We start from the raw sequence: 19077 nt of genomic DNA, 5'->3' as shown, positions 1-19077 counted from the left end.
GATCCCAAAGGACCAGAAAAAATATATTTTATAGAAAATTATATTAAAACAACACTGTATTCAAGTACAGGGAGACTTTTTACGTACATGTACTGTTTGAGAACAGTAAGTTCTGTTGATCAGGTTGCTCAAAAAGTCTTAAATCATAGAACAGTTGGTCTGTTTTTATACTAGATGATTAAAATTCAGTGCACTGTAAACAGATACAGTCAAAACTATTCATAGATAATGTTTTTCTCCACGGTATAGATGTGACTCCCCTGAAAACGCCCAACCCTGAGCCGGAAGATGAGCACAATGAAGACGAGGACCAGTTTGAGATGAAACCCATCTCCAACAGTAGTAGCGTAGAGCTGGTACCATCTCCAGAAAATGAGGAGACCCAGGAAGAACATGAGCATACATATGTGAGAGAAAGGATGGAAAGCTTGGAACTTAAACCTGGTATGTAGGTTGAACTATTTTGGCTGAACTGTTAAGTAAGCCTGAAGTTTTTTTCATGTCTTGTCAGTCTATCTGTCCAAATTAAGCTTTTCTGCACTTCATCTCTATATGCATTGACTGGATTTTAATGAAACCAGGTACCCCTCCGTGCATTATTTCATCACGAGCGGGCACGTGGGTAGAACCACCAACCTTTCGTAAGCCAGCTGGATGGCTTCCTCACATGAAGAATTCAACGCCCCGAGTAAGGCTCGAACCCACATCGATGAGGGGCAAGTCAGCGACCTTAACCACTCGGCCACGGAGGCCCCTTTTAATGAAACCTCTCAGAGTGATTGGTATTAAGTGAAGTTGTGAATATTTTGGGGGAAATAAAAGAAAGTTCTGACTACTTAAAGGCTGGCACTATTGGTGCTTAAGAAATTTAGGAGATCAGTTTCAAGGCTTGAGCATCTTAATGGTTGCATGGGAGTGAAACATATTTATTGACTGGAGGGGAAATTTTTTCTGATACAAGTTTCTAAACTCTGTATTTCATTATGTAATATTTGCTGGAAATTCGAATTTGATCAGAGAAGAGTAAGAGCTGGGAAAAAACATGAGACTACAAAACCTGCACTGAGCAATTGTTTTAAAAATATAGCAGTTTAAAGTTAACCAGTTTTATGAAAGTGCTTTTGTATATTACCTACTTAAAGGATAGTTGTAAAAGTAAGGTAAACTTGACAGTCCCTAACATAGAAAATATTTTTTTGACATTCCTGGGAGTTTCCTGTTTAGTTGAGTATGCTTCACAAAAAGATTATGAACGTTTCTTTTCTCATTGCAGATATAGATCTAGAGTCGGTGAGCAGTTACTCTGACGATGATGACGATGATTCCATTTTGTCCGACAGTGACTATATTATCGTACCTCTACCAGACTGTTTTGACCTGACCAAACCTCTGAAGGAGTCGACCATCTCCAGCTACTCAAACTCCGTAGACAGACTTGAAGATGCTGATCGGGACTTCTCCTTGGATGATAACCACAATATCCCTTTTGAGAGTCAAAGTAAGTGATTTATATTTGTATCGTACAGTTTGCATTTGTATCACAAGATATGTATAAAAATTGGCATAAAAGTTGCTAGGAGTGAATAACCTGCAGGTTACCTGCAGGTTATGAGAGAATCATGTGCAATGATATTGATATGATTTTATGCTCATTATTATATTGTTACAATTTTGCTTATTATAGATGTTTAATTTCTTTGCTTGATAGCATGAATAAACAACTGGTTTACTTATTTGCTCTAAGAATTTTTCCATATTGAATAGATTAAAATTGCTAGTGTTCTGTTTTTCCCCCAGGAAGTAGCAGAGCTGTGTCAGTTGATGAAATATTGACAACCTCCAGCTCAATACCAGCAAGACCTCTAAGCCCCACCCAAGTTGTTGAAACTCCTCCTACCAGCATTCCAGCTGAACAAAAGACAATGGAAGACACACCCACTGTTGTTGATACTCCAAAAATCACACCCACTGTTGCAGAGACTACCCAAGCCATGCCCCTAACTAGAAGTACAGATGGCAGTGCAACAAGTGATGGTGGAGCTAAGGGAGATAATTCTGATGTGAATGGTAATTCCATGAATGGCGGGGAGACTGCAGATAGTAATGGTAATTTTCAGTTATCGTAAATAGTTCAGGTTTGAGCCTTACTTGGGTCATCATTTGAGAATTTCACCAGCTTGAAGGTTCATGGTTCTACACAGGGGACCTCTCAGGCTTGAAATACGTCCTAGAGGACAGTGGCTTGCCAGTTACAGTGGCCTTACAGTGAGGCATACCTTAAATAAAACAAAGAAAGAAATTCCCAGATGAGCGCATCTGGTTTTGCTCTACCAGAAAAACTTGAAAGTAACCATATGGCCAGAACTATGTGGGTGTAAAAAAAAACAGCAAACAAACACACAGTTGACAGTATTATAACTGTAGTGGTTAGTTTCATTATGCAGCTTAGGGTTCACACCAGTTGGGAAGCCATCTATATGGTTTTAAGAAGATCTACGAGGGATGATCAATAATATCGTAGACTGCCTCTATATCTTTAATAGTTTAAGACATTCATTAATAAAAAATATATCGATAAAAACGTCCTTCTATCCTCTACTAAGTCTGTAAATATCAAAAATGTCTGTTTCTTCTACATCAAATGACGGCGACTTGAAAACGCATAGTATCATGCTGCGGGCCCGCGTCGTGATCAGTTCGACATCGCCTATCCTGAATGTGCTCGAGATACGTCTGTTGTGATCTCAAGGGACTGTCGGCCTTCAGAAAAGCGTCAAAACCACTTGAATACCAGCGCACAGCAAACGCAGTTTTCTCCCCGTGTCCGCTTCAGTAGCTTATACGTTTCCGATGGTGTTTTGCCTATTTCTTTGCAAAATTTAATGTTTGCGCGAATTTCAAAACGTTCTTGTGACGACATATTTAAATTCATAGCATGTGTTACTGTCATAGAGCAGAAGTTGTTTATTTCACGATGCAATGGTCGAATGACGTCATGTTTTCAGATAACATGTCACAAACGTCGTCAAACAGAATCGCGAATTTTTTTAGAATTCCTGCAGCTGATATTTATTTAATTAAGCTTTTACTTCAGCATGCGTATCACAAAACGTCACCTGGGCCGGTAGCACGTTACTATGGTTGCATTTTATCCTATTGTTTCGTACTGTGCTATGTCATGTTATTCTAATCAAGTCAGTCAATAGAAAAAGGTCTACTCTTTCAAATGGTACCATTTTCAACATGTTGCAACTACTGTAAAAAAAGTTATGGGACCAGTCTACGTAATTATTGATCATCCCTCGTATGTTCCACATAGTTGCTGTGCTTATAATTATACACAAAGGGACACCCTGGTCTTCATCCACCATTTAGTTTAGTTTTTACTAATTTATTTCAGCTCAGTTGTGATGAAAGCTTTTAGTTTATTTGAAGCACTCTTGAGTCACCAGTACTGGTGTCATACAAGCACATGGTCGTGACTATTGGGGCTCGAACCGACGACTTGCATTAGACCACCGCGCCCCTTTAAACAGAAAACTTACCATACTTGCTACTTAAATGCAAACAGGGTAGAATTTTCAGTAGGTGTGGTCATTTAGACAGTGGATATTTTCAGTCCAAAATATATGGAGTGTCATAAAATTCTTCCTTCACCCCATTTTCATGGTGAGAGGTTGCCAGTCACTGGCAGGGAACAAGTGTTTACTGCTAGAAATTTATATATAGTCAGACATGCTTGAAAGACCATGTCTTTTAAGAAGCCACTTGCATGAAGAGACCACCTTTTCTGTTCCATTATGTGTTGTTAAGAACACATTCTACTGTATTCAGAGACCATTTGTGTTAAGAGACCACTGTTTGCATTTCCCTTAAGTGGTCTCTTTCAAAGACACTTTATACAGGTTGTGCTGTAATCATCAGATTAACTGACGATTGTAAAGAACTGAAATATTGTGGGGAAAAATGTTGCTACAGCTGTTTAACCAGCTACAAGAAATCAGTCAGTATTAAATATCTATTGATATGTCTATAATGTTTGTAGAATTTATGATTCTATGTAAAAGTTCATTGTTTTTGCACAGATAAGGGTGACTCAGTTGTGATAATGATTGGATCTGCCATAGATCAGCAGGGAGCAGTTAGCTCTCCTAGTTCTGAGATGGTTACACCTACAGAGGGCGCCACTGGGGAAATGGCTTCTGGGGCTGCATCTGCTCAGAATGTAAGTAAGAAAATACCGGTCTGTTAAAATATGTTGTCAAGTATTTTGTGTGCAATATTACTAGCATAGTTTCAGAAGAAATATTTTTATGCCCCCGAAGGGAGGCATATTAGTGTCCGTCCGTTAGTTCGTTCGTTCGTTCGTTAGTCACAACGTTAACTTTTTGCATGAAGGCACTTTACTCGCAAACCACTGCACCCATGACCTTCAAACTTCACATGCTGACAGTACTTATTGAGTACACCACCCCTACTGACTTTGGGGTCACCAGGTCAAAGGTCAAGGTCACAGGGGCCAATGTTAACTTTTTGCATGAAGGCACTTTACTCGCGAACCACTGCACCCAGGACCTTCAAACTTCACATGCTGATAGTACTTATTGAGTTCACCACCCCTCCTGACTTTGGGGTTACCAGGTCAAAGGTCAAGGTCACAGGGGCCAACATTAACTTTTTGCATGAAGGCACTTTACTCGCGAACCACTGCACCCAGGACCTTCAATCTTCACATGCTGATAATACTTATTGAGTACACCACCCCTAATGACTTTGGGGTCACCAGGTCAAAGGTCAAGGTCACAGGGGCCAACGTTAACTTTCTGCATGAAGGCACTTTACTCGCGAACCACTGCACCCAGGACCTTCAAACTTCACATGCTGATAGTACTTATTGAGTACACCACCCCTACTGACTTTGGGGTCACCAGGTCAAAGGTCAAGGTGCTGCGGGGGCATTTGTCACCATAAGTGACAGCTCTTGTTGATAATTTTTTGCTTTTGAGTTTGATATTATTTGTTGTTAATTGATGTGATTATTATAAAAGAGAATGTATTTCGAGAAATGTATACAGTTAGAGACTTATTCCTGATATTATATCCAACAATTTAAAAAGTAGGTTATGAAGTTAGACCTTGTAAAATAATTTAAAATTTTAAACTGATATTACAGTGTAATTGAAAATCCAAAATACCAACAAATGTTTTTCAGTACTTCATATCTTATCAGAACACTTGGTTCCTGAAGGAACAGTTTGAAAGATTAATTTTATTATCACCTTGACTAGAAAATCAATAAAAAAATATTTTGTGTGTCTTGTATCAAATTGAAATTATTTTCTTGATTCAGAACGAGGCTGTAGAGAAAGCAGAAAGGGAGGTAACCAGTGAGGAAACAATTACCAAGGAACCAGTGTCTGCCTCTGCTCAGATGCCGGAAAATGTTAGATTTGTTAAAGCAACTGATAAGAAAGGAGGACGAGATGCACAGGGAAAGTAAGTCAAGTTTAAACTTATTGTTTTGTTGCTACTTCAGTAAAAAATCATAGGCTAAAGGTATAAAAACTTTATCTGGAGACCAGTCTCAAAATCCTTACCTCTGATTGTTTGTTTCTGTGCACAGTTTTTGAAATTGACCACCATAAAATGTAAAAAAAAAATGAAATACATGTACATTAAACCCATTAGATAAGAAACATTTGAACTGAGTTAAGTTGAATTCTAGTCTTGCATAACTATAAAGTTCTTATGTGGTTCCATCTGTAGTTACAGGTGGCAAACTGGAAAGCTAAAAAGTTACAGTTTATATTGTTTCTAATCAGGCATATAACTGGTTATTTTTTGACACATAAAGCTTTTTCTTTTTTCAGAACGGTAGATTTTGCTCCCGAGTTTGCAAACCAGCTTGTTGCCACAGCAGTTAATGCTGCAGGTCAGGCATATATCACAGCCAAGGCAGTGTTCAAAACATGGCAAGATAAACAGGTATTGTCTTATTTTCTTATCTAAGGGGCTATCTGACTGAATGGTTTAAGTTGCTAATTTTGACCTACTTTCACCTTGTCTCTATGTGCCCTCTTGATGATGTCATTGTCAAGTTATGCTAGAGCTTTTCAAAGATAGTTCAGTTTTGCATCAATATCAGGCCAAAGTGAAAGGTAAAAATGAATTATCACACCTGTAATATAGGACTTCAGCCTTTTGATTGTTTTGAGTTTACATATATTACTCTATGCTTAATTATTGCCCTTAGTAACTATTTTTCATTTAAGTTGTTACAGAAAGCCCACCTAAGAAGTTCATAAGGTAATGCACAAAATTGAGAAGTTGGGAATAATATCCTTGTGTTGAGTGTCTGCTCTCTGTTACCTTTTGACAGAAGACGGTGTTTCTGAAGTCATTCGGCCTTCACCTTATAGTCATATGGGGAATTAGTTAGTTCCTTGCAGGGAACAAGTCATTATCAGTACATGTTCCAGAAATAATTGTTAACTGTGCCCTGTTGCATATTCAGAATACTGTTAAAAATGTTGTCAAAACAGAGAATCATATATAGTTACAGTTTTAAGCTACTTCTTGTTTTTTATCACAGCAAGAGGCTAAACAACAACAACAAGAGGCTAGAGCTGCAAGACCAAAAACACAGCCTAAAGGCTGGAAACCAGCTGGTACACAGTACACCCCTCCAAAGGAAAATGAGTTCAAACCTCCTCAGTCAGAATACAAACCCCCACAGTCGGAATGGACTCCACCAAAATCCGATTTCAAAGTCCCAAAAGATGACTGGAAGCCGCCAGCAGATAATTACAAACCCCCACAATCAAATTGGAAGCCTCCAGCCGAGTCTGAACCTGCACCCCCTAAAGATCAATGGAAGCCTCCAGCAGAAGTTGGACCTATGGCACGTCTTTTCGAAATGGGATTTTATGATACAGATTTGAACAAGAAATATCTAACCAAACACAATAATAACCTAGATAAGGTCGTTCAGGAGTTACTGAGCATGAAAAACAAGGACTGGTTTGTTTAAACAATGAGTATAATTGTTCAAGTATAAAGAATACAGGAATACAGTCTAAATTGTAAAAAAAATTTAATAAAAACTAACATACTGGGAATGATTGATTATTTGTTAATCTTATGCGTAAAGTTATATCTTCTCATATAAATTGTGATCGAGATGGAATATTAGTGAAAGAAAAGTAGTTCATTTATGCACAGCAATGTGATCTGTATGACTCTGCTATTGTATTTTAAATGAAAACATGTTTAGAGAATGCTTACTGTATTTTCTTTTTATTAGCTCACCTGAGCAATGCTCAGGTGAGTTTTTCTGATCGCTCGATGTCCGGCGTCCGTCGTCCGTCGTCTGTCGTCTGTCGTCCGTCGTCTGTCAACATTTAGCTTGTGTATGCGATAGAGGCTGTATTTTTCAATTAATCTTCATGAATATTGGTCAGAATGATAACCTTGATGAAATCTAGGCCGAGTTCGAAAATGGGTCATCTCGGGTCAAAAACTAGGTCACTAGGTCAAATCAAAGAAAAACCTTGTGTATGCGATAGAGGCTGTATTTTTCATTTAATCTTCATGAATATTGGTCAGAATGATAACTTTGATGAAATCTAGGCCGAGTTCGAAAATGTGTCATCTCGGATCAAAAACTAGGTCACTAGGTCAAATCAAAGAAAAACCTTGTGTATGCGATAGAGGTGGTATTTTTCAATTAATCTTCATGAATATAGGTCAGAATGATAACCTTGATGAAATCTAGGCCGAGTTCGAAAATGGGTCATCTCGGGTCAAAAACTAGGTCACTAGGTCAAATCAAAGAAAAACCTTGTGTATGCGATAGAGGCTGTATTTTTCAATTCTTCTTCATGAATATTGGTCAGAATGATAACCTTGATGAAATCTAGGCTGAGTTTGAAAATGGGTCATCTCGGGTCAAAAACTAGGTCACTAGGTCAAATCAAAGAAAAACCTTGTGTATGCGATACAGGCTGTATTTTTCAATTGATCTTCATGAATTTTGGTCAGAATGATTGCCTTGATGAAATCTAGGCCGAGTTCGAAAATGGGTCATCTCGGGTCAAAAACTAGGTCACTAGGTCAAATCAAAGAAAAACCTTGTGTATGCGATAGAGGCGGTATTTTTCAATTGATCTTCATGAATTTTGGTCAGAATGATAACCTTGATGAAATCTAGGCCTAGTTCGAAAATGGGTCATCTGGGGTCAAAAACTAGGTCACTAGGTCATATCACGTAAAAACCTTGTGTATGCGATAGAGGCTGTATTTTTCAATTGATCTTCATGAATTTTAGTCAGAATGATTGCCTTGATGAAATTTAGACCAAGTTCAAAAATGGGTCATCTGGGGTCAAAAACTAGGTCACTAGGTCAAATCAAAGAAAAACCTTGTGTATGCAATAGAGGCTGTATTTTTCAACTGATCTTCATGAAATTTAGCCAGAATGATTACCTTGATAAAATCTAGGCTGATTTCGAAAATGGGTCATCTGGGGTCAAAAACTAGGTCACTAGGTAAAATCGAAGAAAAACATTGTGTATGCAATAGAGGATGTATTTTTCAATTGATCTTCATGAAATTTGGTCAGAGTGATTGCCTTGATGAAAACTAGGTCGGTTTTGAATATGGGTTATCTGAGGTCAAAAACTAGGTCACTAGGTCAAATTAAAGAAAAATCTTGTGTATGCGATAGAGACTGTTTTTTTCAGTTGATATTTATGAAATTTGGTCAAGTTGATTGCCTTAATGAAATCTAGGTCGAATTTGAATATGGGTCTTCTGAGGTCAAAAACTAGGTCACTTGGTCAAATCAAAGAAAAAACTTCTGTATGTGATAGAGGCTGTATTTTTCAGTTGATCTTCATGAATTTTGGTCAGAATGATTGCCTTGATAAAATCTAGGTCAAGTTTGAACATGGGTCATCTAGGGTCAAAAACTAGGTCATATCTAAGAAAATGCTGGTTTTATCGCAAGAGACCAATTTTTTGGTCCAATCTTAATGAAAATTGGTCAGAATATTTGTTTCCATGAAATCACTAGGTCAAACATGTTTTACACTGTTATGGAGTGTTTCTTAGGTGAGCGACCTAGGGCCATCTTGGCCCTCTTGTTTTATTATGATGTATTTATGTACTTGCACTATATTATGTGCTTAGTGGTATTAATGTGAAACAATTAATCATTCTGGTGAAGCAGTTTCTTTATACTTATTTTTTGACCTAGATTTTGAACTTTTGAAAGTCTTTCAGGTGAGATAGAATGAGCAGAGAGATAAAGTTATTGTTTGCATATTCATTTATTTAAATAAAAAATAGAAAAAAGGCGTCATAGCGGATTGTTTCAGTTAAATATTCCATGTACAGTAATAACAGAACTATTTGAAAGCAAAATATGGCAATATGCCAAAGTGGTGTAAATAAATTCTTCAAGTGTTTTAAATTTATTGGAACATACATACGGGCACTATCCCAAAATAGAGTATAGACATTTGTCATAAACTTAATTATTGACGTCCTACTGCAATAAAATTTGTCCTAGTGGTAGAACTTTTATTTCCAAACAATTCTGTACTACTTAAATGAAGATCATTGAAGGTGAAAAACATGGAAAACCAGCATCACTTCTATGACCACTGACTGAGTGTTTGAACAATGACCACTCAGCGAGTGTTTGAACAACTTGATGAAGAATGTAGATAAACGGATGACTTTAAGTCATTGCTAAGTAAAACTTATAAGTTAGTTAAACATCTATTCACAGGATTATGTGGGAAAATTTAAATAAGTTGTGTTTAATGAAGTATTATGCATTTACATATAAACTATTGAAATTTCACATGACAGTTTTGTTATAAATGAATATATATGAATGAATATAGTGTTAAAATTATGTTGTTATACAGCATATAGATGGCCCATGTTTTGTCTATCTATTTGAAATTTTTAGACAGCCCTCTTATATAAATGTATGACATTAGAAATAAGGTTTGAATACCATGATAGATGATAAAAATACAATGTTATGAAATATATTAATAAAATTGTACAGTAAATTGGATAATTTCAAATCATTTATGATGAGTTTTTTTTTTTAACAGAGAGAATTGATTTAAAATGGTCATGAACAGTATATATTATTGTCTTCAGAAGTTTAACCAATATCAAGGATTATAAAACTGAGAATTGAAACCAGTCTATGAGTGCTGCTGTCCTATTGGTCAGATTCAAATTTCAGCTCCGAGTCAACCAGTCAGATGCTGGAGGTTTGAAACCAGTCTATGAGTGCTGCTGTCCTATTGGTCAGATTCAAATTTCAGCTCTGAGTCAACCAATCATGCTGGAGGTTTGAAACCAGTCTATGAGTGCTGCTGTCCTATTGGTCAGATTCAAATTTCAGCTAAGACTCAACCAAACAGATGCTGGAGATTTGAGACTGGTCCCTGATCTGATTTTATAACCTTAAGCCCAGAAGGGAGGTGCAAAATATTAACACTGTGAATATATCTGTCAAAAATGTGTAATAAATTTGATGCAAAATATACCTAATATAAATTTAAATTAGTGAAATGAGCTGGTCCATATGTTTTAATTTAGTCCTACAAAACTAAAATATTTTGTAAACATTTATTTTTGTTACATTCACTAACTGCAATATTATAGAAAATGGATATGAAACTCGTTATTACTGTTACACTGCATGTCTTGCATATTGACCAAATATCGCAAATATTGTACCACCTGAATTAGTTCTAGTTTTGTTCAAAGCAGACTTTTACCATTGCAAAAACAAATCTGAATTGCAGTTGCTTATAGGGACTAGGGTATTTTATGCTGGAATATACTTTATTTAAATGAATCTGTTTACAATATTCAATGTACATACAACTGAGGGAGAGAGAGAGAAAAATTACCTGTGATGGTAAATACTGTACATAATTGTGTAGATAATGTTTTGTTTTGGAGAGTAATTATAAACTTATACATGTATTAATTATAATAATTATTTTTCGTGTTGTTTTATTTGTAGTGTTAGTGAGTAAAATGTGCAACAACTTTCCCCCTTTTTCCATGCTATATGTATAACATTAGTTATCTATAAAACTGTGCAATTTTAACCCTGTGAGTTGATAACAGAATAGCAGTTGTTTTTTTTTTTGTGAAATTTATTTTATTGTAAAATTGTTAAGAATGTGTGTGTTAAATTGTAGTACTCTTTGTGCTTCATTATCTTCATTACTTTTTATTTTGGCATTGTTTTAATCATATTTTATTGCTGTTGTAAATTCATATTGTGTAGTAAATAAATGAATACGTGAAACATATAACTATATACCTGAATGTGGATAATTGATTTTTGTCAAAGCAAATGTTACAGAAAGCCATGTATTTGTATAAGCTATGTTAACCCCATAGTGCACTAAGATTTGCAGTTGAAAGTCGCACATTTGAGCTTCATGTATAACATACTAATCTCCTTGGTCAACCTAGCAAAGCACATCCTAGAGTTTGCTGCACTTAACCCTTAGCTTGCTGGCAGCAAGTAATTCTGCCTTTGCGACCAGTGCAGACCAAGATCAGCATGCACATCCGTGCAGTCTGATCATGGTCTGCACTGTTCGCCATTCAGTCAGTATCTTTTTGGTAAGCACCCCTTTAAACAGTTAGTGGTACTGTCCAAATTGAAAGATGGACAAGTTCATTATAGAAATTTAGCAGGTTAAGGGTTAAATATACAGCTATTTACTAGTTATGTTTTCTGCAGTCTGCATTATTAAAGGGGCATGCCTCCAGGTTTATGTTGGGTGTTATTTGTTTATTTTTTCCTTTAGAATTTGAAAGTACTTCCATTTGTAATTAAATATAAGTAAATAGTAACAACAAAGTGATTGAATGAGATCTAGGCAGAATTTAGATATTAAAAACATCATCAGCTCAGCACGGAAAGTAAATATTAATCCTTATCATGCTGGACACGATTGATTCTGTCTTTGCGACCAGTGCAGATCATGCTCAGCCTGCATTTAGGTTGCCATTTAGTCAGTAACATTTTGGTAAGCACCCCTTTTAACAGTTAATGGTACTGTCCAAATTGAAAGATCTGTAAATTCATTATAGAAATTTAGCAGGGTAAGGGTTAAGTGCACTGAAATAAAGAAGCATGTTTTTACGCTGAGGTGACGATAACGGTAAATTTTGTAGAAAAGCCTTCAGATTTATGCAGTAAACAGTTTAGCATAACAAGTCACAATTTAGTTGCACTTCATATCATTAACTTTCAGTTGTCTGTAAAAAAAACTGGTTTATGATTACTAAGTACGCCGTATGAAAATTATGATATCCGAAGTCTGGAGGGGAGTCCCTTTAAGTTATATTCAAACTGTCGGTTTATCTTTATGACGTTTTTTGTTTTTGTTTTATTTGCAAGAGATATAAGTCCCTGTATTTATATTAACCATTTGTGCTGATTATGTTAGTTTCTTTAGTTCTTGTAGATTTTCTTGTTTTTTGAGTCTCTTTAATTTCCAGTGGTGGTGCTTTTGTTTTTCTGTTGGTTTAGTTTATGCTATATTTAGTTCTTTTCTTTTGTGTATAAGAAATATATACATGTATATGAATTGATTGCTACTTGGTTTTCAATAAAGATTTGAGATACTGAATAATCTGTAGTCAAGGTAACACAATGTACTACATAATGCGTGCTAGAACTATTGAACTTCAGCACTCCAGCAGCAAAGTTGTTTTTAATGTAGTGGACCGATAATGACAGTCGTAATTTCCATTTGATTACGTGTTTTTTTTTGCGTATTTGATTTCAGTATTTTCCAGTTGTCACTGAAACCATTGCTCATATGAGCTTTTGTAGGACCAAAGAATATCAAAATAACAAGGATATGAATGAGTTGGGTTTTACGGCGAATCGACACAAAATGGTCGTATATTGCCGAGCCTCTACGTTTAAAGCATGTAAAATACATGACAGTGATTAAATGACGATATATTACAGATCTGAAAATAGCAGCATCTAGTTAAAGCCTACAATGTGAAAATTCTGGGTCCTTGCCTTAAGTCAAAAGTTATAATGCAGTGGACCTGTCATTTTCACATCTGTAGCCATGGTCTTCTGATTCAAAATGCAAGTATTTTCAAAACTAGAAAGGTGAATAATTATTAGGAAAAATACTGTCAAAACTGAAACATTTTCCTTCCTGGTTGTGAATGAATGTCTTGTTTAAATGGTTTAGTTAAATGTCAAGATTAATATTAATATTTAATGGTTGCCATGGAAACATGTGCACCTCCCGGCGAAAAATAGTGCTAAAATGTACATAAAAATTTATCATTGGTGTAAGCTCATTTTCATTAGATTGGTGTAATTGATTCAAAAGAAATAAATATGAGGTAAAATTGCTTGATTAAATGCTACCGTAAATTGGGTAATACTCGCAATGCTTTTATTTTTGCTAATTTTCGGAAAAAAAGTGAAACACAAATTCAAGACTCTTGTGACCATTAAACAGCATCAACCTTAAAAGAATGAATTTTTAAGAAGGCAAATATTGCCCTTTGTTACTGAATTGGAAATGAAAACAATGATGAATTTTTAACAACAGATACATGTATGCCGCAAAAATATATGAGTTTGCGAAATTAAAGGGATGTGAAAATTACTCGTTCTACGCTTATTCATAAAAAATTCACCAATATTCTCCAGATCTGTTTCTTTGTTATCCAGATATCATCAGTTTTAAATGTTGTGCACATTGCTCAGTCGTAATTTAAGCCATATACTGTAAAAGCAGAAATGTGTGTGAAGGTTCAATTTTTGCCATATTTGCTGGGTCCCTTGCGTGAATATGTAACCATTTGTATAATGCAATTCAAGAAAATCTTGCCATTACACATACCAAATTGAAACAGCGATGGTTATAAAAATCGGATATGTTCTGTGTTTTCCGTAATTATAATAAGATAGTATAATTTTAAAATAAACAGAACAAACAACAGAGGAACATAGGAACACCTAGTTGTTTAAAAGCTGAAATGCTGCAGGATGAACTTTTTACAATCTCACAAATATAAAACCTTGCAAACGTACTCAATTTTTTAAATTCGCTAAAGTTTGACCCAGCGAAAATATGTACTTTTACAGTAGAGATGTCATAATTTTACATATTATTTTCAAACTAATAAATATATAGGTCATCACATCTTCAGTTGCTGTAAACAATATTTTATTAATCACAATTCATTTACAACATGTACATATATCAAAAAGGCATACAGAATTGAGTAGGAAGCTGTAAGCTTTCTCCTCTGTGTAGTGTTTATTTGTATTTGCTTATTTATGTAGTAACTATTCTATTGTTACCTTGTTATTGAGAAGATGTGGTTTATCATGATCGGAATTATAAGTTTGAAATAATTTTTGTGTATTTTTTGTCTTATATATTGTTTACATAATTGCTAATGTTTCACCTAATTACCAGATAAGACTTTTGAAAAGTATGGTCAAATATTTGGGCAAATGGCAATGTGGTACATGTCTTAAGAGTTTAATTTTCTAGTAATTATTAAAGAGGAACATAGTGTATTCAGTAGGCATCACATTCAACCAGCAGTGAGAGATTTTGATACAATTTTAAGCCACTTGTCTATATATTATGCTTGATCGTTTATTTAGATGATATATAGGTTTCAAATGGTTACTTCTAGTTTTATTTGATAATTTATAACAAGTTATTGTTCACATATTAAATTATTAACAAAAAGTATACAGTGGACTTCAGATCTGTTGACATTTCAAAGAATTAATGAAAGAATGAACAGTAACCTATAAATAACTGTTTATTTCACTCTTCTATCTTAGCAGCAGTGAACAATCAGATGAAATGCTTGTATCAAACTGCTTCATAACATTTTTCTGCAAATATCATTAGTAATCTTTGTAAAATACCCACCCCCTCCCCACTTCTGTAATCTGTTAGTATTGAAATTGCAGCATGTTGTGTAATTTATGATACCAGGTAGGTACTTGACTTTGTCAGGCATACTGAAGTAGAAGATTTGGGCTTGTGAAGTGGGTTATTGCAGTACATGCATCATATATGGGTGTTTTTCGGGGCTTTTGTTACGTAGACTTGCATGTTATTTCAATTTGGTTTACAAAATCATATCAGATGACTTCTTTGGATTTTTTAGGCAAGTTTTCTGTACTTACAGAAAAAATGGCAAAATCTTTAGTAAGATTACTGAAAGGTAGATGGAAACCATCACAATACTGAAAAGCATACAAATTTTCCGTCTTATTGATACTGATAAATTGACGTGGTCAGGAAAGTCAACAATTTTATAGGCCGAGAAAAACAATTTATCTACCATTCTTTATAATTTGAAAATATAAAACTTCTTTTAATAAACACAGCCTAAAGCAATTTGTTGCCATTTTATATGTAAATATTGCTTTTAATAGATGTTCACTTTCCTGTAGTCAATTAACATGTTTGGAAATTATTAAAGAATGTATTTATTTTTAGTTTTTAATGATTTTTTGTTTATATTGTTAAATGTTTTTGATAGATTTTGGATTTGATTTTGCCTACTGATATATCCTAGTAACAAGTACATTATGTAGGTCTAATTGTGGAACTTTGACAATGGTTTAATGACTGTAATCTTGTTAATAAAGGACCTTGCACATGATATCTTCTTGTCTTTATATTTCCAAGACCTTCTTACTGTCCTCTGTGAAATAATTTGTTAGAATAAAAGAAGAAAACAACAGTGCTGCCAGTCCCCGTGCTTTTATTTACAGTTGTAGAATACAAACAAAGGCATCGTGAAAGTTATTTCAGTTAAGTCCATGAAAATATATACATTTCAGTAAATATCAACAGATTTGCATTACTGCATCGTGCAGTTGTATACAGGCTATATTAAAACATTAGAAAAGTAGGAGTTTGGGTGAGGTATTGAATTCAGCAGTAACTAAAAAGGAAACGCCCAATTTGCACAAAATAGAATACATTACAATTTGTTACCTCAGCAAAATACCTTGACGCGCGGCAATTTCAAACGATCTCTAATAGGATTCTCATTTAAACAGGCCAACTATAAAGGCCATTCAGTTTGGGGGGTCAACACAAATTGTATATCAGATCCATGTCAGCAGTTTGGTCCCCATACACACAAACCCAGATAGACAAACGGAAGCGATTCAAAGACGGACAGCGCATTGGGATATATGTCTAACTTTGGCAGCACATCAGTGTCATGGAAATGCTACACAATCTGCCAGAGACCGTCTTCATTAAATTCAGCAGGAATCGCACAAACACACAGATCTCAAAGAAATAAAACATCATAATTACGTATTTCTTTAAATTTATAATCAATATTTGCCATAATTTAAGCCCCCATCACACCAAACTAGTTCTCAAAACGTCCCAGACCGTCCTAAAATATTGTAAAACGGGCTGCGATCTGGCTAGAACGTTTGTACTTTGGCCGGAAAATATCCATAATGCGATGTAGTTAGTTCTTAAACAGTTCTCGATACGTTCACCGCGTCTTTATCCCGTCTGAAGTCCGTTAATAGTAAGTTCTGTTCGGAAAAAAATGCCCGTTCACCTCATGTGGACACCGTTTGTAGACAGTCCAAGTCCGTCTGTAGTCAGATTAAAGAAGTTCTTAACTAGTCCTACTTCATTCCGAGTACGTCGAAATACGTTCTAACTAGTTGTTAACACGACCAACTCGTTCACAGACAGTTTAACTCGTTCTGATTACGTCCTCATCTCTCCCCAGTACGTTCAGAACGTAAATTGCAATCACGTTCTGGCCCGACGGCTATTAAAAGCCATCGCGTTTCGCCCAGTTCTCATTCTCGTTTGTCTCTTCAACCTCTCAAGACACACAAAAAAAAATCCACAGCAATAGGCAAGTATCATGACTACAAAGAAAAGTGAAGCCAAACAGAGACGGGGTGTAAAGTGTTTAAGCAGTAAAAGAACAATGTCTCACAGAAGCCGATACAGAGTCTCCTGAGTCAGCCCCTGAATGTGAAAGTCGAGAGGATGAGCGTCGTAATTTATTCCCTGCACCTTTTGACGACTCTGTCTCCAAGTCCGAGGATGAAGGAGGACAGAGTCAGAAACCAAAGAAGAAAAAAAAAACAAAGGCAAAAACTTGGCTAAACTTTGTGCCCAAATCTTGAACCTGTACGGCAACGGCATGTATTTATATCCTAACTTGTGTAATTGTACTGCATACGGGATCGACGTTGTAGGAACTGTGAATAAACGTACTAAACGTACTAAAAACGTGCGGAGCGTACTGAGGACGTATTGCAAACTCTTGGAACTATTTAGAAACGTATTGTAAACATAGTATTTTATTTTGATCGTATTCAGACGGAATAACGACGCACTAAGGATGTAATGCGGTCGAGTTAAGTCTTTCTGTGAACGGGTTAAACGAGCTACAAACGGATCCGGTCGGTGTGCACACGTACTTGAATTGACGCCCGATCGCATTACGTCATACCACGTTTCTAGTACGATCGAAGTGAGGCGGTTCAGTTCTTAGTACGTCCATCTCGTTTTAAGTACGTTGTCAGTCCGTCTAACTGTAGAACGGAATGATCGGCAGAAATTTTTGAGTAGGCTCAAAGTTCTGGAGCACCATTCCCGTTCAACCCCGTCCGAGCCAGACCATAAAGTTCTTAGACAGACTGTAGAACGTCGCTACTACGTCTGTTCCGTTGCCACACAGTTTGAGCCCGTTCGGCGACATTTTTTAGAACGTACTGAAAACGAGCTTGGTGTGACGGGGGTATATACTGTAGTCCTTGCATTGCTAAGAGTGCAACGCAACATTGGTCCGCGAAGATATAAGCCAATTTTCCATAATACTATCATGTGGCAATGAAGTTTCGGGAAAAGCAGGTACCTTTTTCGCATCTCTCCCCAACCTTTTCAGCATAACAAAACTACCTGTCAACTATTCTTTGCTATTATTATTATTTATTTAATATCCTCCATATATATATGAAGATTACACATATAAATACAATTTCAGACAATATTGATTATATCCAAGTAAACACATATAAACATATTAGCAAAATAACTGATCTTTGGCTACTAAATTCTACGTATGTACATATACATAATTGCAACTTTTAATCAAGAATTAAATCTTGTTAATTTAATAAAAAAAAAATTAATAATATATATATATATATATATATATATATACATATACATACACACACATATATATATATATATATATATATATATATATATACACATATACACATATACATACATACACATATATATACACACATACATAAACATACATATAGATCAATCAACGACTATACACAGCAACAATTCTGAAAAAATGAGTTGTCATGCAAATCTTATAAATATTCATACCAAAAAAAAAATATATATTTAAAAATCATAACAAAAAAAAAACGACACCTAAATTTCATACCAGTCAAACATTAGGTCTCCGCCATTCTGATATCCCTTTTACCGAAACGAAATATAAGAGATTCAGACAAACGTATTCTAAAGAGACTTTTACAGCATATGTTTAATTGCATGACTAGTATAAATACAACACATATTTACATCGCTTTTCCTCCATTTAGTATCTCTTATATCGAAACGAAACGAAATGTAAGAGATACAAACGGACAACTTCACGGGTATTATGTAAAACATAACTTAATATGTACAGCCAGTTTTCCTTAATAGAATAAATTTATGGTACTAACATTTATTGAAACAGTCTTTTATAAATCCTATTCACATATATCAAAAAGGCTTAAGAATATTGTGCAACAGTTTTAATGTTTTTGCTCTGTTACTTTCATTGGGACAGTCCTCATTTAACCTTGTGAGTTGGAATAACAGTGTTTTGATTTGGTCCTCAGGATTTAAGGTTATCCAATTCCGGTAAAAATGGACGCCATGCGTCTGCAGGAGAAAATTCCACAGCTTATACCTATCACCGTTTCTCGCTGGACAGTAA

At 35.4% G+C, this 19077-nt stretch overlaps 1 protein-coding gene across 3 annotated transcripts in view; it reads left to right on the top strand.

The window, feature by feature from the left end:
* The window catches only part of LOC123538538 (next to BRCA1 gene 1 protein-like), a 38368-nt gene extending 22636 nt beyond the window's left edge, over window positions 1–15732 (top strand). For 2 of the 3 annotated variants that reach the window (XM_053530686.1, XM_053530685.1), the window contains 7 exons: window positions 250–444; window positions 1274–1498; window positions 1798–2106; window positions 4086–4225; window positions 5351–5496; window positions 5871–5985; window positions 6593–15732. In XM_053530686.1, the coding sequence (XP_053386661.1) occupies window positions 250–444; window positions 1274–1498; window positions 1798–2106; window positions 4086–4225; window positions 5351–5496; window positions 5871–5985; window positions 6593–7030 (1568 nt within the window). In that variant the 3' untranslated portion in view covers window positions 7031–15732. The remainder of the gene's footprint in view (window positions 1–249; window positions 445–1273; window positions 1499–1797; window positions 2107–4085; window positions 4226–5350; window positions 5497–5870; window positions 5986–6592) is intronic. The other variant, XR_008368500.1, reaches the window with a different exon arrangement.
* The last annotated feature ends 3345 nt before the right edge of the window (window positions 15733–19077 follow it).

This window comes from Mercenaria mercenaria, chromosome 18, assembly GCF_021730395.1.
Source record: "Mercenaria mercenaria strain notata chromosome 18, MADL_Memer_1, whole genome shotgun sequence".
NCBI classification, from domain to species: Eukaryota; Metazoa; Mollusca; class Bivalvia; order Venerida; family Veneridae; genus Mercenaria; species Mercenaria mercenaria.
The sequence above is the reverse complement of the archived record's forward strand: the minus strand, read 5'-3'. Positions and strand labels throughout refer to the sequence as shown.